General features: G+C 53.5%; 2 protein-coding genes across 2 annotated transcripts in view; both read right to left on the bottom strand.

Moving 5' to 3' along the window:
• MUC12 (mucin 12, cell surface associated) overlaps window positions 1-6,140 on the bottom strand; it is a 56,571-nt gene extending 50,431 nt beyond the window's left edge. The window contains exon 1 of the mRNA XM_054560320.2: window positions 6,074-6,140. Within this exon, the coding sequence (XP_054416295.1) occupies window positions 6,074-6,140 (67 nt within the window). The remainder of the gene's footprint in view (window positions 1-6,073) is intronic.
• A 1,325-nt stretch (window positions 6,141-7,465) lies between these two features.
• Window positions 7,466-18,360, bottom strand: LOC129047298 (mucin-3A-like). Its single transcript, XM_054560117.1, has 12 exons — window positions 17,277-18,360; window positions 15,162-17,021; window positions 14,870-15,055; window positions 12,866-12,981; window positions 12,378-12,442; window positions 11,256-11,404; window positions 10,763-10,828; window positions 10,244-10,406; window positions 9,366-9,539; window positions 9,170-9,261; window positions 8,962-9,014; window positions 7,466-8,790 (listed from the first exon to the last, which is right to left on the bottom strand). Exons 1-12 carry the CDS (start codon window positions 18,358-18,360, stop codon window positions 8,749-8,751), a joined length of 4,050 nt encoding a protein of 1,349 aa, XP_054416092.1. The 3' UTR covers window positions 7,466-8,748.
• Window positions 18,361-22,977: the final 4,617 nt, after the last annotated feature.

Raw genomic sequence — 22,977 nt, 5'->3', positions numbered from 1 at the left:
CCTGGCCCATTTTTAATATTAATATGATACTCAGACTATCGGGTCTCTATTGACTTCTCCAACTGGGGTGTGGGGGTCTCTGGGCCTTTCCACACCCCAAATAGCTATGGGTGACCCCAGCTCATCCCACTACCACCCCAAGATTTGATCTTCCCGAGGGAATCTGATTACCAACATCCCAATTCTCTCCCTAGCTCCGTGGAAGTTCAGACAATGCCGTTCTGAATTTGTCTAAGGCCTTTGAGCATCTGTTAATGTAATACTTCCTTCCTGTACGACTCAACCGCCACCAAACTCAAACACTGCCTCTCCCTGCACCCTCATCAGCCCAGGTGGAAGGGCCCCGGAGGCCCCCTCTCGTAGCTCCAGCAGCAGATTGGGCTGTGGCCGTTTCTGCCCCAATCCCATCTCATTAACTCTACTATAAACTGTTTATTCACCCTGCCTCATCCAGAGCACCTGCTCAAGCAGAGCCAGCCTTTGGTGTTTGCTGAATGAGTAAGTTTATTACTCTTTGTATAAAACTGCATTCCTTGTAATTGCGTCAATTTTTACATCACTTGAGTTTCAAAGGTTGCCCCTTTGTCTATTGTGAACAAATGTGTTCTCACCTCCACCGCTCTCTTCCCAATTTTATAGATGTTAACCATTTCCACCCCCAGCTTCACCTTTCTAAGCTAAAGAGCGCTGACCCCTTCAGACCCCTGGCCCCGCCCCTCCAGGGCAGACAGTTGGTCCCTGTCCCCTAGCCCATCCCCTCCCCGACCCTTACTGGGAACACTGTGCAACTTCATGTACATAAAACAGGATACCGGTTCCAGTCATCATGTAGATCCCTGGCATTTTTCTGGCATTTTCTGGCTTTTGTGTCCTCTGCAGCAGTTGGAAAAGTAGAATTCTAGACTGTGTCCCTATTCCAGGAGCCCCAGACCACCAGGACAGCTCCTCCCAGAAACCCCATGGTCATTCCACACTCAGCAGGCCCAACTGGAGACCCTTGTCTTCCACCAAAGAGAGGCTCCTGTCCTCCCGGTCAATACAGCGTCCTGGACTGTCCATCTCCTAGTCCAGGGTGGCTCTCGGTGCCTCTCAAGAGGCCTCTTTCAAAGGAAGATGGTAGAAATAAAAACCGTAATATCAGAGATAAAGAGTTCTTTTCTGATTTTTAAATTTATTATTATTATTATTATTTGAGACAAGGTGTCTGTTGCCCAGGCTGGAATGCAGTGGCACAATCACAGCTTACTGCAGTCTCGACCTCCTGGGCTCAAGCATTCCTCCTATCTCAGCCTCCCAAGTAGCTGGGACTACAGGCACACACCACCACACCCAGCTAATTTTTTTCTGGTATTTTTTGTAGAGACAGAGTCTCCCTATGTTGCTCAGGCTGGCCTCAAACTCCTGAGCTCAAGCAATCCTCCCACCTCAGCCTCCCAAAGTGCTGGGATTACAGGTGTGACCCACTGCACCTGGCCAAAGACTTCTTTTCAACAGGATGATCAGCAGATAAGACACAGTAGAGGAAAGAATTAGTGAAGATAAGTCAATAAAAACTGAAAATAAGTCAGTTTTTATCTTCAGTCAATTGATAAGTCAATAAAAATTACCCAAACTGAAACACAGAAAGGGGTGGTGGGGATGTGTGCAGAACAGTATCCAAGAGCTGTAGTCCAATACGGAATGGTCTAACATACATCTCATTGCAGTCTCAGAAGGAGAAGAGAGAGAGAACAGGGCAGGAGAAATATTTGAAGACAATAAGCACTAAGAATTTCCAAAAATAAACAAAGGGCCACAAACCACAGACATTATAGTCTGGGTCAAATTCCTGAAAACCAAAGATAAATAGAGAAAAGCTTTTTCTGAGACAGGGCCTCACTCTGTCACCCAGGCTGAAGTGCAATGGTGCAATCACAGCTCACTGCAGTCTCGAATTCCTGGACTCAAGAGATCCTCTCCCCTCAGCCTCCCAAGTAGCTAAGACTATAGGCATGCACCACTATGACTGGCTAATTTTTTTTTTTAAGAGATGGGGTCTCCCTATGTTGCCCAAGCTGGTCTCGAACTCCTGGGCTTAAGGGATCCTCCTGCCTTGGCCTCCCAAGGTGCTGGGATTACATGCATGAGCACCACACCCAGCCTAATTTTTTTTTTTTTTTTTTTTTTTTTTTAGAGATGGGGTGTCTACATTGCCCAGGCTGGGGCCTCCCAAAGCACTGGGATTATAGGCATGAACCATTACACCCAGCTGGTGAAGAGAAAATCTTGAAGGCAGCCTGTCTTAGTCGTCTTGGGCTGCCACAGCAAATACCATTGACTGGATTGCTTAAACAATAGAAATTGGCCAGGTGTGGTGGCTCATGCCTGTAGTTCCTGCACTTTAGGAAGTTGAGGTGGGAGGATGGTTTGAGCCCAGGAGTTCAAGACCAGCCTGGGCAACAAAGCAAGACCCCCATCTCTTAAAATAAATTTTAAAACAAGTAGAAAGATTTATTTCTCACAGTTCTGGAGGCTGCAAAGTTCAAGACCAAGGTGCCGGCTGATTTAGTTCGTGGTGAGCACTCACATTTTCATACCTCAGCCTGTAGTAGGGGCTGGGGCAATGGCACTGGACCCATCCTAGAAGCCCAGGACAGCTCCACCCAGAAACTTCACCATTACCCCAAACTCCACAGCCTCAACTGGAGACCTTTGTCATCCAGCAAAAAGAGGCTCCTCTCCCAGTTAACACAGCCTCCTAGACCATCTATCTCAGTGTCCCCCAGCCAACCATCAGGTGGAGCCATTTCCAGGGGAGTTCGGTTCTCAGCTGGGCCTTCATGTCCTCCTCCCAGGATGGCTTTGGGTGCCTCTCAATGGCCTCTCTGATGCTGGTCTGCCCTACAGAGGCATCCCCAGCCCTACTCAGCCCACAGAGGTTCCTGTGATGTCTAAACATCTCAGCTTGGTCTTACTGCTCCTGTCATCCACAAATGCACCAGCACCACCACACTCTCCCCAGCAAACATCATGCTCCATCCAGCACATGCCCCCTCATCTTTCAGGGCATTCCTACACTGTAGCTCCCCCGCAGAGCTGTGGAAATGATTTTTCTACCTTCTTAGACTGCTCTTCCCTTGCTCGACTGTCTGATTCTCCGAAACCTCACCAGTCCACAGTGTGCCCTGGAGTACCCAGAAGAGGGTGGAGAGAGTAGGAAGAAAAGCTACAGATGCTGGGCCAGGTGCAGTGGCTCACACCTGTCATTCCAGCACTTTGGGAGTTCGAGGTGAGCAGATTACTTGAGGCCAGGAGCTCAAGACCAGCCTGGCCAACATGGTGAAACCCTGTTCTACCAAAAACACACAAAAAAAATTAGCTGGGCATGTTAGCGCACACCTGCAGTCCCAGCTACTCTAGAGGCTGACGCAGGAGAATCTCTTGAACCCTGGGGACAGAGGTTGCAATGAGTGGAGATCATGTCACTGCACTCCAGCCTGGGTGACGGAGGAGACTGTCTCAAAAAAAAAAAAGAAAATGCTACAAATGCCACTGGTCGTCTCTGATCTGACATCTGAACTGCTCCCCAAGGACCCAGAATCCATTCCCAGAGCAGGGGATGATTTGCAGAGAACTGGGTTCCTCTAGACGGGTGGAGGAGCGCTGGTGGAGGAGCGCTGGTGGAGAGAACTGGGTCCTCTAGGGAAGGAGAGGTGCAGGTGCAGAGAACTGGGGTCTTCTAGGGGAGGAGAGGCGCAGGGCACAAATCCACTGTCAAGTGGTGGCCGTGTTCATTATTTGCTGTGTGGACCCAGGCAAATCACTCATCCTCTCTCTGAGTCTCTACATATCCTCATCTGCCCCGACTTCCTTACACAGATCTCATGAGAATCATATGAGCTACCTGCCGGGCAATGGCTTTGTGAACAGCAGAGCCCTCTGCAAGAGGAGGGCAGGGGGTCTCTGGATCTAATCAGATCTTCTGGAGCCCTCCAGAGTGGCTCTACTTGCCTGGCCTCACTCCCTCCTGCTCTCTGCACTGGCCATAGATAGATGTTTTTCTGACTGTTTTGCACACAAAGGGATTCACCTGTGTTATCTTTGCCACACAATTATAAGCACCTAAGGGACGGGGGCTTTTGGTTGCTTGGGGGCCGTCTCTAACACTCGGCTGGGTACACAGAGGCAATGCCACCTACTGATTCCTGGGGCCTTCATCATCGCTGTCATCACCTCCATTACCCTCTCCTTGAATAATCTGACTACAGAGATCCGCTGGGCCAGGCCTTGGGAGCAGGGATGGGGAGGACCCCTCCTAAGACCCATCCAGGCCCACAGCTTCCCACTCCTGTATATGAACTTAAAGGGAATCTATGTGTTATTAACAAACTCTCGTAATGTCCCCAAATCCACAGAGTTCATCACTCCAGCCCTTGAAACTCTCCCTTCAGCTCCTCCCTACCTGTACCTCTCTCCCAACATGTCCGGGTGGGGTAAAAGAGGTCTCATCTGTCAAGGCTTGGCTGGCAGAGGCAGCCTCAGAGGGCCTGAGTCCCTGGCTGGGAGGATGGTGGAACTTCTCTGGTGGGTTACCTCGAAGGTGTCCTGCAGGGCTCCAGAGACCCCCACCCCAGCTCCCCTGCCCCCTCACCACCCCTTCTGCCCACCCCACAGCCTTCAACTCAAGGTCTCCCTCTCTCGCCTCTCCTCATCCCTGTCCACCCCTGCCAGAAAGGAATCAGAAAGTCTGTTCTGTATGAGGGAAATCAGCGGGTCAGAGTCATCTTTCAGACACAGCCACGACCAGGCTGAGCAAGGATCCCCGAGCCTCTGTCTCCTCCCACAGCCCCTCAGCCATGGTTTGATTTTTTTGTTTGTTTTTTTGCTGTTTGTTTGTGTTTTTTTTGAGAGAGTCTCGCTCTGTTGCCAGGCTGGAGTGCAGTAGTGCAATCTCGGCTCACTGCAACCTCTGCCTCCGGGGTTCAAGTGATTCTCCTGCCTCAGCCTCCTGAGTAGCTGGGATTACAGGCGTGTGCCACCACGCCCAGCTAATTTTTATATTTTTGGTAGAGTTAGGCTTTCACCACGTTGGCCAGGATGGTCTCAATTTCCTGACCTCGTGATCTGCCAGCCTCGGCATCCCAAAGTGCTAGGATTGCAGGCGAGCCACCGCAACTGGCAGCCATATTCTTTCTTTCTTTCTTTCTTTCTTTCTTTCTTTCTCTTTTTCTTTCTTTCTTTCTTTTTTCTTTCTTTCCTTCCTTCCTTCTTTCTTTCTCTTTTTTTTTTTTTTTTGTTGACAGTGTTTTGCTCTTATTGCCCAGGCTGGAGTGCAGTGGCACAATCTTGCCTCACTGCAAACTCCACCTTCCAGGTTCCAGTGATTCTCCTGCCTCAACCTCCCAAGTAGCTGGGATTACAGGTGCACACCACCATGCCTGGTTGATTTTTGTATTTTTAGTAGAGACAGGGTTTCACCATGTTAGCCAGGCTGGACTCGAACTCCCAACCTCAGGTGATCCACCCACCTTGGCCTCCCAAAGTGCTGGGATTACAAGCATGAGCCACCGCGCCTGGCCCCGTCAGCCATTTAACTGGTGGGGATTCCCCAGGTGCACCTGCGGCTACTCCAAGTCAAGGGAGGATACTGTCACACACCCCTCTGGACTCCCTCTCTCCCGACCAGGGCTGGCAGCATGTGCAGTGCCTCCGTGAGGTTTGGAAAGACCTATCCCTCCAGCAGATAAAGCCCCCAGGATGAGGGCAGGCAGAGATGACTGTCTATGTGACAAAAGCCCCTTCATCCTCCCAGGGGGAGCCTAGAGAGCAGAAGCTGTGGATTTCAGCCGCCCCTCGGCCAGGAGCTGTGTGCAGACCATACCCTGCACAACCACAGGCACCCACAGTTCTCCACAGTGACCCCTTCAGCACCCCCAAGGCAAGATGGGGTCACAGCACGGGCCTCCAGCCCTGTGGCAGCCCCTTGCCGTGCAAAGGGGAGGAGGCCACCTGCAGCCCTGCTGCCTGAGGCAGGGGCGTGTACTATGACCACCTGGGAGCACTGGACCCAGAGCATCAGCCCAGGAGCACTCACCCGGTGTCGCTGTAGTAACAGACGCGCAGAGCCGGAGAGCCAGCGTCAGAATCCAGATCACCAGCATCTCCTGGGGAACGGGCCCCTGGCTGCCCGTCTTCCCTCGTCAGGAGGGACCAAGAAATGAAAGCTTCCCAGGAAGGGATCAGCTATAAAAAGGACCCCAGAGAACTTTGCCTTGAAGCAGGGCAGTGCCTGTCCCAGGGTAGAGGTGAGGTGATGCTGTTGGGCGGGTGGCGCGTGGTGACCACGGGGAGTTGGACAAAGGGCAGCCTGTCCACCCTCCTCCCTTATAAGTCCTGGAGCAGTGACCGCCCTGAGCCAGGGTCCCTCTCTTTCAGCGGAAGTCAGAGCCACTGGGGGTGGGGCAGCGCAGGAGGGAGGGACGGAGGCTAGAGGTGTGAGCACACCACTGGTGACAAGAGGTGGAGGCCAAGAAGCGCCGGGGAGCGGGTGACCACGGAGGGAGAAGTTCAGAACCATGGAAGGGGCAGCTGGCAACAGGCCAGACCAAGTGAAGGACCCTCCACTCCCACCCCCGAGAAGCCCCTCTCTCTTCCAGCCATCCCTCCCTATCCCCCACCTCAACATGGTCTTTGCCAAATGTCCAGGGCTTTCCCTGGGGTCCCCAGTTTCCAGCCCTTCTCCTGGGTGGGGTGCCCACTCACACCTGAGACTTTATGGTCCTGGTCCCCACCCCTGGCCAGACACAGAGGTGATGAAAGGCCATGGCCTGTCTCTGCCCAGGGCAAAGATCACAGGGGCCTCTCCCAAGCCCGCACCCAAAGACCCAAAGGGACACATTATTTCTGATCGCTCTCGACTCCTCAGGCAGGCCTGACTGCCCGCAACAGCAGGAACAGAAGGGCCCCGCATCAGCATAGACAGGCTGTGCTGTGTGAGTTTGCTATCAGGGTTTGGGGGCCTTGTGGGGGATCAAGATCTTTGGGGAGGCTCAGCTTTACCCATCCTTGCAAAAGGTGGCTGGACCAGGCAGCCCTAGCCCCTGAGCCATCCAACTCCCTGACCCAACACCAGGGGTCTAATTGCTCCCTAAGACCCCAGTGTCAAGGTCAGGGCAGTGGTGGGGATGGGGAGAGCACAGATGACAAAGTCCAAGGGGCCCCTGCCCAGAGTCACTCTCCAACAAAATGGGACCCCCCAACCTCTGTGTTTTCTATGAGGAAAGTCTTGGCCCCCAAGGGCTGCCCACAGACCCCCCTCCTTCCTCCCTGGGAGACACGGGTGCTCCCAGGATCCTCCTACAACGCCGCCTCTGGAAATCCCTGTTCTCCAACCAAGTGGAGACCACCGGGGGGGGGGGGGGGGGTGAAAAGGAGACAGACAGAGAGCAGCTGCTTTTTACAATAAACTCTATATTGTGTTCACATGGAGACCCAGAGATGTGCCGACTTCCTGTCCCCAAATCTGATCTTCCCGGCCAAGGAGACTGAGGATTTCAGGGCTCAGAGTTACTGCAGGAATCGAGTTGACACCAGGGAGAGAGGGGGAAGGAGGGGAAACGGAGGGGATGGGTTTAAAAGGCAGTGGTGAGGTGAGAGGGGAGGGAGATGGAAGGGAATGAGGGGGAGGGAGACTGAGGGGGCTGCCTTTCCTTGGGGACTGGGGAACTCATGCCCTGCCCCCACCCACGGGGCTCCAGGGGTGAGAGAAAGGGGTGGAGAATGGAGAATCGGGTGGCTGGGTGATGGGGAGGAACAGCAGCTGGGGTATTTAGGGCTGGGGGAGTAGGGGCAGAAAAACCCATGAATGGACAGGCTCAGAAGGGGAGAAGATACAAGGAATAAGAGCAAGAGAAATGAGGAATTGGGCAACGGGGTGAGGGGGGGATTAGCAGCTGGGGTATTTAGGGCTGGGGGAGTGGGGGCAGAACTGATGAATGGACGGGCTCAGAAGGGGAGAAGATACAAGGAATGAGAGCAAGAGAAACGGGGAACTGGGCAACGGGGTGATGGGGGGAACAGCAGCTGGGGTATCCTAAGACACAGAGGCTATCTATACCTTGCTAGGGACCAGGATGTGAGGAGAGGAGGGAGGATTTAGGGCTGGGGGACTGGGGGGCAGGATGGATGAAGGAACGGGGTCAGAAGGGGAGGACGTCTAAGGAATGAGAGCAAGAGATGCAGCAGGGACTTAGATCAGGAGAGGGCAGGAGATGGGATGGGGCTGCAGGCTGCGTCCAGTTCAAAGTAAGAAACAGGCAGTAGGGAATTGAGAGAAAATAGGAACCAGGGCCAGAGACCAGACGAAGGACATGAGGATTGGAGGATCCGAGAGAGGCAATGGCAACACGAGGGCTGAGACGGGAGGGCAGCGTAGGACCGAGAATTGACCAAGTCTATGTGGTTTTCACAACAACGGCGTGAGATATCATACAGGAATGTTGTACTCGTTTTGCAGGTGAGGAAACTGAGGCTCGTTACTGACTTGCCTGCAGTAACGAACTGGAAGAGCCTGCACGTGAACTGCATCTCCAGGTGGGTTTCAGCCAAGTTGGAAAGAGAAGGATGGGATTTGGGGGAACAGTCTCAACTTGCCCAAGAACAGCAGGAGCCTGGGCTGCCCACGTCCTGGGGCCACCTCTCGAAATGGACGCAATGCAGATCCTTGTGTTGGGGCAGGGCGGAGGGGGTGGTGAAGGGGCCCTGCAGGGCTCACACTGAGGACGAGGTCATCTCAGGTCTCTTGATGTGCACCTGTCACAGAGTCACAGTGAGGGACGGGAACGCGGAGCCACTGGTTTGGGCTGACAGGGAGGTCACTGCTGATCCGAGCCCAGCCCTCTCCCTGCCCTGGTGGGAGTCGGGGAGGGATTCTGGAATGGAGACTGGGAGAGTTCCTTGGGGTCCCCCTCTTTAGCCCCTCACTTGCATAGTGGTGTCCACGTTCTCCAAGGCCACATGGAAATTTTTATCCTTGTCTGGAGAGAGAGAGGAGGGGAGAAAGAGAAGGGGAGAGGGAGGGGACGGAAGGGAGAGGGGAACGGAGTAAACGCGAGGCAGGCAGGGAGGGCGTCTGCCCTCGCAGTGGTGCCCAGGAAAGCCCCTGCCTGCTTCCCCAGGAGGCAGGACTCACCTGTTCCGTCGTCCTCGAAACCCCAGTTTGAAAAAGTGCCCACGACTTCCTCATCCCAGGTCTCGAACCATTTCCTGTCCTGGTCCCAGGACCTAGGTGGGGCCGCCGCACGGTCAGACAGAGCCTGCCCGCCTGGGACCCCTTGGCCGCCCTCGCCCCCAGCCCCGCCCCCCAGCCCCGCCCCCCGCGCGCTCACCGGCCTCGGCGCTGGCCGCCCCACCATCCGGAGCGCACCGCCCGCACGCCCAGCGCCAGGAGCAGCAGCAGCAGCAGCGCGGCGCCCGCCGTCAGGCCCCCGACCAGCGCCCTCCAGTGGACGGCCACCTCGCAGCGCGGGCCAGAGAACCAGTGCGTGTCGGTAGAGTAGCAGCTGCGGGAGATCGCAGGGTCAGACTCTCTTCACCTCCGAGCTCGGGGTCCACGCGTGCACCTGGGCCCCGCGGGGGCGGGTGAGGGGGCGGGGCTCCAGCCTAGGGCGGCGGGGGCTTCCACCCTAGTGCAAGCTGGGGGGTTCCACCCTAGACAAGGGGCCGAAATCCACCGTAGAACAAGGGGACTGGTCTCCACCCCAGAACGAGGGGGCGGGGCTCTACCCTAGGTGAGGGGGCGGGATTCCACTTTAGATCAAGTGGGCAGGGCTTCACCCTAGAAGGAGGGGGCGGGGCTCCACCCTAGAACAAGGGGGCGGGGCTCCACCCTAGGCAAGGGGCGGTATTCCACCCTAGATCAAGTGGGCAGGGCCCCACCCCTGAAGGAGGGGGCGAGGTTCAGCCCTAGAACGAGGGGGCGGGGCCCCACCACCCACCCTAGAATGAGTGGGCGGGGTTCTATCCCAGAACCAGGGGACGGGACTCAACCCCATCAAGGAGGCGGAGCTCCACCTTAGGGCGACGGAGCAGAGCTCCAGGGCAGGGCTCCACCGTAGGGCAAGGGAGATGGGCTTGAAGCGGGACTCTGGGGACGAGGCTCCACTGTAGGGCTTGGGGGCAGAGCCAGGGCGGAGCATGGGGCGGGGCTTCATCCTAGAAAGAGTGGGCGGGGTCCGGCTGATGCTGATGGTGAGCGGGGCCTTACCGACACGCGGGACCGCTCGTCTCCAGAACGCACTGGCCCTGGTGACAGTCGATGGCGTTGTCCACGCCCGACGTGCATTTGGTGACACAGCGGAGCCGGGTAGCCTCCACCAAAGGGAAGTAGAACTCTTCATAGCCCGTGGGAGCGGCGCGGCGGCAGATGGCTGGGGGTTGGGGAGGGGGATGCACAGAGACAAGGACCTCATCCATTCTATTCAGGGGCCTGATAATGGTGCCTCTGAATATGCGCGAGGTGGATTCCATTTCCGAGGTGGGGTGCTGTCGGGTAGACCCTGGGATTCGATGAGGGGAGTCCAGCCCCAGCACCCTCACCCTCTCCTGGTGGCCCCTGCTGTCCTCAGGTGGAAGCCACTAACCAGCGCCAGGAAGGGCCGCCCTGGGCCCCATCACTTGCCTCCCCCAGAGTTCTCTCCCTGCCCCCCGGCTTCAATGGGCAAACGTCCCTGGTAGCCCGGATCATAGCCACGGGAGATCACTCAACCCTTTACCCGACCCTCACCTTCCGGGGTCAGCTCTGTCTTGCTGTTGTTGTTCACCTTGATGGAGTCAGGCTTAAAACACAGGGCTGCGGGAACACAGGCGCGGATGGAATGGGCAGGGCAGGTCGAGGGGTTAAGGTCAAGGGGTTAGCGCCAGGAAGCAGGATAGGCACAGGGAGGGCAGTGACGGCTCTCTCCGTCTGGGGGAGTGTGGAGGAGCCACAAGGGAAGACTCCTGTTGCCTGCCTCATCTCCCCTGAATAATCCGAGGTCTTCAGCCATCCAGGAGATGCTGAGCATGACAATCAGGGGGTCTCTTTCCCAGTACTGAGGTTCGGGGGAGACCCTCCCTAGCCCCACCCTTGACACCGTTGTGTGTGGACTCATTCCCCTTCTCCCAACCTGCCAGAGGTACCACAGGGCTGCCACCTGAGCCCAGTGGGCCCCTGGCTGAGCTGGAGTGGGCTGGGGTGGCAACTCAGGCCCTGGCCCCTCCCTCCAGCCTGGGCTCACTCTGGGAGTCCTGGCAGCTGTTCGCATCCTGGCTGGCGTTCTGCAGCCCCTCCTTCAGCGTGGTCTTCACCTGCTGATACTCGCTCTCCAGCTGGGGGCTGAAGGGCATCTCTAGCAGGACCAGGTAGTCCACCACGATGCTGCCATTCCTGAGGGGTCCACGGCCTTAGAGAGTGCCCCAGCCAGGGACACATGGGTCCTTGGAGGGGCACCTCCAGAAGCAACCCAAAGTGCACCAGAAGGGGGAAAGGGGGCAGAGGTCATGAGTTGGGATGCCACGTGCATCCTTTTCAGAAGGGGCTGCCAGCATTCCTGACTTGGTCCGCCTGGGAAGGCAGGACAAGGAATGACTGACATGATTGACTTCCTCTCTCTGTGTGTTTTACAGAGACAAAGTCTTGCTCTGTCACCCAGGCTGGAGTGCAGTGGTATAATTATAGCTCACTGCAGCCTCCCACTCCTGGGCTAAAGTGATCCTTTCTCCTCAGCCTCCCAAGTATCTGGGACTACAGGTGTGCACTACCATGCCTGGCTAATCATTTTACTATTATTATTATTATCATTATTATCATTATTATTATTATTACTATTTTTATTGTTGTAGGGATGGGTTCTCACTATGTTGCCCAGGCTGGTCTTGAACTGGTTTCAGGTGATCCACCCGCCTAGCCTTCCCAAAGTGCTAGGATTGCAAGTGTGAGCCACCACATCTGGCCTGACATTCGCTTTGTGTTGCATCAAGCCATCATCCACCAGGCGCCCCTGGATGCGCTCTCTGTCCCTCTCTCTCTTTCTCTCTCTCTCTCTGTCTAACGCTGACCCACTCAGTAGAGCAGGGCCCAGCCAGAGGGGGACGAAGTCACCAATCCAGGCACCACCTTCCCACACGTCCCTGCAACTTCTCTCCTTCCAGTGTGCGGAAGAAGAGAGGTGCCACCCCTCCTCCAGATAAATGGCCCCAGAAAACGATCCGAAAAAATACCCAGGAAGTGATTCCTTATGTAACCCCTCCACCCGTCTCTTTATAAAATCTGATGATTACAAAAGAAAGGAATAGATTTTTTGTGTGCACACATTTCCCCCACCCAACACTGCCTCCGCATCCCCAGATGGGTCTCCTACCTCAGGGACAGGATCTCCACACCCTTGAAGGTGAAGCCCTGCATGTCTGCAAAAATCTTCTGCATCTGAAAAACCAAAGATCCCTGGGCTCACGTCCGAACCTGCAGACCTGAGGGCACCCAGATGCCCAACCCCAGCTCCAGGGGAGACCCTTCAATTCCCCTCCCCGGCCAGGTGCCATGGCTCACGCCTATAATCCCAACACTTTGGGAGGACGAGGCAGGCGGATCACAAAGTCAGGAGTTCAAGACCAGTCTGGCCAACATAGTGAAACCCTGTCTCTACTAAAAATACAAAACATTAGCCGGGTGTCATGGTGTGCACCTGTGATCCCAGCTACTTGGGAGGCTGAGGCAAGAGAATCATGTGAACCTGGGAGGCAGAGGTTGCAGTGACCCAAGATCGCACCATTGCACTCCAGCCAGGATGACAGTGCGAGACTCCATCTCAAAAAAAAAAAAAAAAAATCCCCTCTCTTTGCCCTTTACCTGATTCCAGAAAGTCTTGTTGAAATCCCTGTAGGCCTGGGAAGTGTTGTCATTGAGGTCCGGCGAGAACTGCTGATCCACAGACACTTCCATGCCCACCTCGGTCTCCACCACAGCTGCACAGAGCATGCGTGTCCCCAGTCACTTCTCTGTCTGCTTTTGTCTGAAGCCGCCAATACCACCACCACCCCAACCCGCAAGCTCCTCCTGCTATTCCCCTCCAAGATCCCTGAGGACTGATGCCAAGAGGCAGGAACAGATGTAGGAATTCCAGGATGCATTATGCCTCAGGAGGCTGAGGCAGGAGAATCACTTGAACCCAGGAGGCGGAGGTTGTAGTTAGCCGAGATTGCATCACTGCACTCCAGCCTGGGCCACAGAGCGAGACTCTCTCTCAAGAAAATGAAAAAGAAAGATAAAGAGAGAGAGAGAAAGAAAGAAAAAGAAAGAAAGGGAGAAAGCATTGTGTGAAGATGAGGGAAAGAAGAAAAGAAAGAAAGAAAAGAAAAAGAAAGAAAAAGAGAGAGAAAGAAAGAAAGAAAAGAAAGAGGGACAAAAGAAAAGAAGAGAGAGAGAGGAAGGAGGGAAGGAATGAATTGTGTGGAGATGAGTGAAAGCAGGCAGGAAGACAGCGGTCAGCCTGTGGTCCCTCCTGGCTACCCCCATAGTGGGTGGATGTCCATGTCCTAATCCCCAGAACTGTGACTATGCTATACTACATGACAAGGGAGGATCAAGGGTGCAGATTGAATTAGATTGCTAATCAGCCTAACTTTTTTTTATTGTTGAGATAGGGTCTCATTCTGTCATCCAGGCTGGAGTGCAATAGGGGGATCATAGCTCACTGCAGCCTTGAACTCCCAGGCTCAAGTGATCCTCCCACCTCAGCCTCCCAAATAACTGGAACCACAGGCATGAGCCACCATGCCCAGGTAAGTTTTTTAATTTTTTGTGGAGATGAGGGTCTCGCTTAATTGCCCAGGCTGGTCCTGAACTCCTCGCCTCAAGCGATACTCCCTCCTCGGCCTTCCAAAGTGCAGGGATTATAAGACAATCAGCTGATTTTTTTTTTTTTTTCTCTTGAGACAGAGTCTCGCTCTCCCTCTGTCATCTACGCTAGTGTGCAGTGGCTAAATCTCAGCTTACTGCAACATCCGCCTCCTGGATTCAAGCGATTTTCCTGCCTCAGCCTCCTGAATAGTGGGGATTACAGGCATCTGTCACCATGCCCAACTAATAGTAGAGACAGTTTCACCATGTTGGCCAGGCTAGTCTCGAACTCCTGACCCCAGGTGATCCTCCCGCCTTGGCCTCCCAAAGTGCTGGGATTACAGGTGTGAGCCACCCTGCCCGGCCTAATCAGCTGATCTTAAGAAAATTAACATAGACTATTTGGGGAGGAGGCAAAGTCATCACAAGGGTCCTTAACAGTGGGAGAAGCAATTGAGGAGGCCAGAGTTCATCAGAGGGAGATGAGGCTATGAGAGAAAGACACAGAGAGATGCAGCCTTGCTGGCTTGGAAGATGGAGCCAGGGGCCCTGGCACACGAAATGTGGGAGGCTCCAGAAGCTGCAAAAGGCAAAAAAAATGGATTCTTCCCTGGAGCCTCTGAAAGACAACACAGCCCTGGTGATGCCTTGATTTCAGCCCAGTGACACCCACATCAGACTTCTAATCTACAGAATTCTAACATGATAATGTCGTGTTGTTCCAGCAGCCACGTTTGTGTTTGTTGGTCCGGCAGCAGTTGGAAACTGATACAGCTCCAAGCAGCCCAAGTCAGGAGATGGCCCCAGGAGGGAGGGTGGTGCCAGCCACCTCCTAAGGGTGAGGACGGAGAGGAGCATGACACAGGGCAGCGGAGGGCATGGGAGAGATGGCAGGGAGGGAAGGACCGGGCAAAAAGGCATGGGTGCCTCCAGGCCCCACAGAGGGATAAGTCTGGGGAGAGTCAGTGACACCCTCTGGGAGGAAGTGCAGAAGGCATAGCTCTGGCGACTCACCTAGATCCACTTGTTCCACAGCAAACTCACAACTGGAACCATAGAAGGTGCTGGGGCACTGGCACTTGAGGCCATCCCACTGACCCCCGTTATAGCATCTGGTCTGGAGCTGACAGCGGTCCCCAGAGAACCCCGGAAGGCAAGCACACTGGCCCTGTTCCCAGGTGCCACCATTGTCACAGGTGCCTGGAAAACACAGGAAGAAAGGGAAGCTCGGGATGAAGCCTGACCTCAGCGACACAGGAATTTTGCAGGGGAGGAAGGAGGGGAACAGAGAGGCAGAAGGTCTAACCTGCAGTGGTGGTCAACATGGACTGTGTGGTCATCTGAGAAGTGATGCGAGTTGTCCTGCGCGACGTAAGGGTGGTAGGAGTCTGGGTAGTGGCCACTGGTGTCTCTGAAGTCCTGGTGGTGGGTGGGGAGGGGTGTGTTGACTTGCTTGAAGTCCTCAGGATGGTCGGAAGGCTACTGCTTGGCTTTGTGGTGAGCGGGACAGTAGAGACGCCAGGAAGAGGTGGGGGGACCACAGAGCTGGTGCTCAGCCAGGTCTCACTGGTGGGCAGTCGAGTATTTGTGAAAACTGTGTTTGTGGGTACAGTCCCAGTGCCAGTGGAACTGGAAGCATTGGGTGTGATGCTGGACTCACTTTCTGGCGTCATGGAAGAAGTGCCCATATATGTAGCACGAGTAGTTTGCATACTGATGGAGCTAGGACAGGTGACCATTTCGGTAGCAAAGGGAAAGACTGTTAGTGGGGTGGTGGGAGGAGAAGTAGCTTCAGTGCTGGGATCCATTTCAACACACGGATCAGTGGGAGAGGCAGGGACTATGGTAATTGTTATAGTTCCTAGACAGGGTGTGGTGGAGGGAAGGGAAATATAAGAAAAGGGGGTTATTTCAGTGAGAGCTGTGGTCAGGGAGGAGCTGGTTGGAGAAGTGCTGGTAGTTGCAGAGGAAGAGAGACTAGGAAAGGCTGTGATAGAAGCGGAGCCCACATTTTCTGTACTGAAAATGTATGGTGAAGAAGGAACAGAATGAGTGGTAGTAGAGAACACTGGAGTTATGCTGGCAGAAGACGGAGAAGAGGACATGATAATAGTGGGTGTTGAGGACCAGATGATGGTACTAAAAGAAGTCAAGATTGCATTTGTAGATGTGCTTCCCCTAGTGAAAGATTCTGTAGTGAACTCACTTGTAGATGTGAGTGAAGTTTGCAAAGAGGGGATTGAAGGAGTTGTTTGAAGGGTGGAGGAATGTGTGCTAGGAACAGGAAACTGTGATGTTGACATGATCTTGCTCAAGGCTGTTGATGGAGTAAGAGTATGAAGAGTGGACATAGAGGAATCCATACTTCCAAAGGTGACAGTAGTAGGTACTGGGGATGTTTCGGTCCCAGTGGCAGACATCAGTACAGGAGGGGTCTGTGTTGGGATTTCAGGCATAACAACAATACTTGTGCTAAAGGAACTGACTGGGGTGTTCTCAGTACTTCTGAGAGTCGCTCTCACAGTGGACATGGTGGGAGAGGTTGTGCACAAAAGGGATGAGGTTTCTGTACTTTGGACGGAGGGAGAAGATGAAATGATGTGTGTTGGGGTTGGTAAGCTACTGATATCAGTGGGTATAGAGGGAAGGTCTGTGATTGTAGTCAATGAAGTGCTGGTGCGTAAAGATAAGGGGGTGAGAGTTCTTAGGGATGTGGTCGGGATGTCTGTACTCAGAGAAGATGGGGATAAAGGTGTGGAAGTCACCCCAGTCTCTGAGGTAGTGAAAGGTGAGGTGATGGCAGTTGTGGATGAGCTGACTGTGGAGTAGATGGTTGAAGAAGTGAAGCTGGGAGTACTGTGTGAGGTGGTCTCGGTGGTGATGATTGAAGAAAAGAGACTGGGAGTACTGTGTGAGGTCATTTCCGGGGTGGTGACTGAAGAAGTGAAGTGGGGAGTACTATGTGACCTGGAATCAGTGATGCTGATTGAAGAAGTGAAACTGGGAGTACTGTGGGATGTGGTCTTGGTTTTGGTGATTGAAGTAGTGAAGCTGGGAGTACTGTGTGAGGTGGTCTCGTTAGTGGTGATTGAAGAAGTGAAGGGGGGAGTACTGTGTGAGGTGCTCTCTGTGGTGGTGATTGAAGAAGTGAAGCTGGGAGTACTGTAGGATGTGCTTTTGGTGGTGGTGATTGAAAAAGTCAAGCTGGGAGTACTGTGGGATGTGATCTCGCTGGTGGTGATCAAAGAAGTGAAGGTGGGAGTACTCTGTGAGATTCTCTCGGTGGTGGTGATTGAAGAAATGAAGCCGGGAGTATGGGGTGAGGTGGTCTCAGTGATGACAATCGAAGAAGTGAAACCAGGAGTACTGCGTGAGGTGATCTCGGTGGTGGCGATCGAAGAAGTGAAGCCAGGAGTCCTCCGTGAGGTTGTCTTGGAGGTGGTGATAGAAGAAGTGAAGCTGGGAGTACTGTGTGAGGTGGTCTCAGTGGTGGTGATTGAAGAAGTGAAGCCGGGAATACTGTGTGAGGTGGTTTCGGTGGTGGTGATCGAAAAAATGAAGCTAGGAGTACTGTGCGAGGTGGTCTCAGTGGTGGCGATTGAAGAACTGAAGCTGGGAGTACAGTGTGAGATGTTCTTGGTGGTGGCGATGGGAGAAGTCAAGATGGGAGTACTGTGTGAGGTGGTCTCAGTGCTGGCGATCACAGAAGAGAAGCTGGGAGCACTGTGTGAGGTGGTCGTGGTGCTGGTGATCAAAGAAGTGAAGCTGGGAGCACTGTATGAGGTGATCTCGGTGGTGGGGATTGAAGAAGTGAACCTGGGAGGAAGGTGTGAGGTGGTCTCGGTGGTGGTAATCGAAGAAGTGAAGCCTGGAATACTGTGTGACATGGTCTCAGTGATGGTGATCACAGAAGTCAAGCTAGGAGTACTGTGTGATGTGGTCTCAGTGGTCGTGATTGAAGAAGTGTAGCTGGGAGTACTATGTGAGATGATCTCAGTGGTGGTGATCGAAGAAGTGAAGCTGGGAGTACTGTGTGAGGTGGTCTCAGTGGTGGTGACTGAAGAAGTGAAGCTTGGAGTACTATGTGAAGTGGTCTCCGTGGTGGCAACAGAAGAAGTGAACATGGGAGTACTGTGTGAGGTGGTCTCGGTGGTGCTGATTGAAGAAGTGAAGCCAGCAGTACTGTGTGAGGTTGTCTTGGAGGTGGAAATAGAAGTGAAAACTGGAGTACTGTCGGAGGGGGTCTCAGTGGCGGTGATGGAAGAAGTGAAGCTGGGAGTACTGTGTGAGGTGATCTCAGTGGTGGCAATCGAAGAAGTGAAGCCGGGAGTATTGTGTGACATGGTCTCGGTGGTGGCAATCGAAGAAGTGAAGCTGGCAGTACTGTGTGAGGTTGTCTTGGTGGTGGCGACCGAAGAACTCAAGCCGAAGGTACTGTCTGAGCTGGTCCCAGTGGTGGTGATCAGAGAGGTCAAACTGGGAGTACTGTGTGAGGTGGTCTTCATGCTGGAAATCACAGAAGTGAACCTGGGAGTACTGTGTGAGGTGGTCTTCGTGGTGGCAATCGCAAAGGTGAATCTGGGAGGACTGGTTGAGCTGGTCTTGGAGGTGGTGATCGAAGAAGAGAAGCCGGGAGTACTGTGTGAAGGGGTCTCAGTGGTGGTGCTTGAAGAAGTGAAGCTGGGAGGAGTGTGTGAGGTGGTCTCGGTGGTGGTGATCAAAGAAGTGAACCTGGGAGGAAGGTGTGAGGTAGTCTCGGTGGTGGTAATAGAAGAAATGAAGCTTGGAATACTGTGTGGCATGGTCTCAGTGGTGGTGATTACAGAAGTCAAGCTGGGAGTCCTGTGTGATATGGTCTCAGTGTTCGTGATTGAAGAAGGGAAGCTGGGAGTACTTTGTGAGGGTGTCTCGGTGGTGGTGATTGAAGAATTGTAGCTAGGAGTACTGTGTGAGATGATCTCAGTGGTGGCGATGGAAGAAGTGAAGTTGGGCATACTGAGTGAGCTGTTGTCAGTGGTGGTGATGGAAGAAGTGAAGCTGGTAGCATTGTGGGATGTGGACTCGGTGATGGTGATTAAAGAAGTGAAGCTGGGAGTACTGTGTGAGGTGGTCCTGGTTGTAGTGATCGAATAAGTCAAGCTGGGAGTACTGTGGGATGTGGTGTCAATGGTGGTGACGGAGGAAGTGAAGCTGGGAGTACTGTGCGATGTGGTCTCAGTGCTGGTGATCAAAGAAGTGAAGGTGGGAGTACTCTGTGAGGTGCTCTTGGTGGTGGTGATCAAAGAAGTGAAAATGGGAGTACTGCGTGAGGTGATCCCTGTGGTGGGAATCACAGAAGTGAAGCTTGAAGGATTGTGTGGGGTGAACATGGTGGTGGTGATCAAAGAAGTTAAGCTGGGAGTACTGTGGGATGTGATCTTGGTGGCGGTGATCAAAGAACTGAAGCTGGGAGTACTGCGTAAGATGGTCTTGGTGCTGCTGATCGATGAAGTGAAGCTGGGAGTACTGTGTGAGGTGCTCCCGGTGGTGGCAATCAAAGAAGTGAAAATGGGAGTACTGTGTGAGGTGATCCCTGTGGTGGCGATCACAGAAGTGAAGCTTGGAGGACTGTGTGAGGTGGATTCGGTGGTGGTGATCAAAGACGTGAAGCTGGGATTACCGTGTGAGGGGGTCTCGGTGGTAGTGATCAAAGAAGTGAAGCTGGGAGGACTGTGTGAGGTGTTCTCAGTGGTGACAATCAAAGAAGTGAAGCTGGGAGTACTGTGTGAGGAGGTCTCTGTGGTGGTGATCACAGAAGTGAAGCTCAGAGGACTGTGTGAGGCGGACTCGGTGGTGGTAACCAAAGAAGTAAAGCTGGGAGGACTGTGTGAGGGGGTTTTGGTGGTAGTGATTGAAGAAGTGAAGCTGGGAGGACTGTGTGAGGTGGTCTCGGTGGTAGGGATCAAGAACGTGAAGCCTGGAGGACTGCGTGAGGTGGTCTCGGTGGTGGTGATCAAAGAAGTGAAGCTGGGAGTACTGTGTGAGGTGGTCTTTCTGGTGGTGATCGAAGAAGTGAAGATGGGAGGACTGTGTGACCTGGTCTCGGTGGTGATGGCAGAAGTCAAGCTGGGATTATTGTGGGATGTGGTCTCGGTGGTGGTGATCAAAGAAGTGAAGCTGGGAACAGTGAGTGAGGGTGTCTCCCTGGTGGCGATTGAAGAAGTGTAGCTGGGAGGGCTGCGGGATGTCCTCTCCGCGGTGATGATTGAAGAAGTGATGCTGGGAGTACTGTGTGAGGTTGTCTCAGTGGTGGTGATTGAAGAAGTGAAGCTGGCAGTACTGTGGAATGTGGACCCAGTGATGGTGATCAAAGAAGTGAAGCTGGGAGAACTCTGTGAGGTTGTCTCCGTGGTGGTGATTGAAGAAGTGAAGCTGGGAGTACTGTGTGAGGTGATCTCGGTAGTGGCGATCGAAGAAGTGAAGCCGGGAGTATTGTGTGATGTGGTCTCGGTGGTGGCAATCAAAGAAGTGAAGCTGGCAGTACTTTGTGAGGTTGTCTCGGTGGTGGTGATTGAAGAACTTAAGCCAAGGGTACTGTGTGAGCTCGTCCCGGTGGTGGTGATCAGAGAAGTCAAATTAGGAGTGCTGTGTGAGGTGGTCTTGGTGCTGGCAATCACAGAAGTCAACCTGGGAGTACTGTGTGAGGTGGTCTTCATGGTGGCGATCGCAAAGGTGAACCTGGGAGGACTGGTTGAGGTGATCTTGGAGGTGGCAATCGAAGAAGAGAAGCCGGGAGTACTGTGCAAAGGGGTCTCAGTGGTGGGGCTTGAAGAAGTGAAACTGGGAGGAGTGTGTGAGGTGGTCTCGGTGGTGGTGATCAAAGAAGTGAACCTGGGAGAAAGGTGTGAGGTAGTCTCGGTGGTGGTGATAGAAGAAATGAAGCTTGGAATACTGTGTGACATGGTCTCAGTGGTAGTGATTACAGAAGTCAAGCTGGGAGTCCTGTGTGATATGGTCTCAGTGTTCGTGATTGAAGAAGGGAAGCTGGGAGTACTGTGCGAGGGTGTCTCGGTGGTGGTGATTGAAGAATTGTAGCTGGGAGTACTGTGTGAGATGATCTCAGTGGTGGCAATGGAAGAAGTGAAGTTGGGCATACTGAGTGAGGTGTTGTCATTGGTGGTGAGTGAAGAAGTGAAGCTGGTAGCATTGTGGGATGTGGACTCGGTGATGGTGATTAAAGAAGTGAAGCTGGGAGTACTGTGTGAGGTGGTCCTGGTTGTAGTGATCGAATAAGTCAAGCTGGGAGTACTGTGGGTTGTGGTGTCGATGGTGGTGACGGAGGAAGTGAAGCTGGAAGTACTGTGCGATGTGGTCCGGGTGCTGGTAATCAAAGAAGTGAAGGTGGGAGTACTGTGTGAGGTGCTCTTGGTGGTGGCGATTGAAGAAGTGAAAATGGGAGTACTGTGTGAGGTGATCCCTGTGGTGGCAATCACAGAAGTGAAGCTTGAAGGATTGTGTGGGGTGGACTTGGTGGTGGTGATCAAAGAAGTTAAGCTGGGAGTACTGTGGGATGTGATCTTGGTGGCGGTGATCAAAGAACTGAAGCTGGGAGTACTGCGTGAGATGGTCTTGGTGCTGCTGATCGATGAAGTGAAGCTGGGAGTACTGTGTGAGGTGCTCTCAGTGGTGGCGATCAAAGAAATGAAAATGGGAGTACTGTGTGAGGTGATCCCTGTGGCGGCAATCACAGAAGTGAAGCTTGGAGGACTGTGTGAGGTGAATTCGGTGGTGGTGACCAAAGCAGTGAAGCTGGGATTACCGTGTGAGGGGGTCTCGGTGGTAGTGATCAAAGAAGTGAAGCTGGGAGGACTGTGTGAGGTGGTCTCTGTGGTGGTGATCACAGAAGTGAAGCTCAAAGGACTGTGTGAGGCGGACTCAGTGGTGGCGATCAAAGAAGTGAAGTTGGGAGGACTGTGTGAGGAAGTTTCGGTGGTAGTGATTGAAGAAGTGAAGCTGGGAGGACTGTGTGAGGTGGTCTCAGGGGTGGAGATCAAAAAAGTGAAGCATGGAGGACTGCATGAGGTGGTCTTGGTGGGGGTGATCGAAGAAGTGAAGCTGGGAGTATTGTGTGAGTTGGTCTCTGTGGTGGTGATCGAAGAACTAAAGATGGGAGGATTGTGTGACCTGGTCTCAGTCGTAGTGATGGCAGAAGTCAAGTTGGGATTACTGTGAGATGTGCCCTCCGTGGTGGTCATCGAAGAAATGAAGCTGGGAACAGTGTGTGCGGGTTTCTCACTGGTAGCGATCGAAGAAGTATAGCTGGGAGTGCTGTGGGATGTCCTCTTGGTGGTGGTGATTGAAGAAGTGATGCTGGGAGTACTCTGTGAGGTGGTCTCAGTGGTGGTGATTGAAGAAGTGAAGCTGGCAGTAGAGTGGGATGTGGACCCAGTGATCAAAGAAGTGAAGCTGGGAGAACTCTGTGAGGTTGTCTCCGTGGTGATGATTGAAGAAGTGAAGCTGGGAGTACTGTGTGAGGTGATCTCGGTGGTGGCGATTGAAGAAGTGAAGCCGGGAGTATTGTGTAACGTGGTCTCGGTGGTGGCAATCGAAGAAGTGAACCTGGCAGTACTGCGTGAGGTTGTCTCAGTGGTGGCGATCAAAGAACTTAAGCCGAGGGTACTGTGTGAGCTGGTCCCGGTGGTGGTGATCAGAGAAGTCAAACTGGGAGTACTCTGTGAGGTGGTCTTGGTGCTGGAAATCACAGAAGTGAACTTGAGAGTACGGTCTGAGGTGGTCTCGGTGGTGCCGATCACAAAGGTGAATCTGGGAGGACTGGTTAAGGTGGTCTTGGAGGTGGCAATCGAAGAAGACAAGCTGGGAGTACTGTGTGAAGGGGTCTCGGTAGTGGTGCTTGAAGAAGTGAAGCTGGGAGGACTGTGTGAGGTGGTCTCAGTGCTGGTGTTCAAAGAAGTGAAGCTGGGAGGACTCTGTGAAGTGCTCTTCGTGGTGTTGATAAAAGAAGTGAACCTGGGAGGAAGGTGTGAGGTAGTCTCGGTGGTGGTGATTGAAGAAATGAAGCCTGGAAAACTGTGTGACGTAGTCTCGGTGGTGGTGATTGCAGAAGTCAAGCTGGGAGTCCTGTG

Source organism: Pongo abelii, chromosome 6, assembly GCF_028885655.2.
Source record: "Pongo abelii isolate AG06213 chromosome 6, NHGRI_mPonAbe1-v2.0_pri, whole genome shotgun sequence".
Lineage (NCBI taxonomy): Eukaryota > Metazoa > Chordata > Mammalia > Primates > Hominidae > Pongo > Pongo abelii.
The sequence above is the reverse complement of the archived record's forward strand: the minus strand, read 5'-3'. Positions and strand labels throughout refer to the sequence as shown.

Bases quoted from the DNA above. Each gene is read 5' to 3' on its own strand.
- LOC129047298 (XM_054560117.1), bottom strand. From the start codon at position 18,360: ATGAAGACCACCTCACACAGTACTCCCAGTTTGACCTCTCTGATCACC. The intron at 10,407-10,762 runs GTGAGGGTCGGG...CCCAACCCCCAG, and splicing joins GACAGAGCTGACCCCGGAAG to CCATCTGCCGCCGCGCCGCT. The intron at 9,262-9,365 runs GTGAGCGCGCGG...GGCCCCACCTAG, and splicing joins GGCGGCCAGCGCCGAGGCCG to GTCCTGGGACCAGGACAGGA.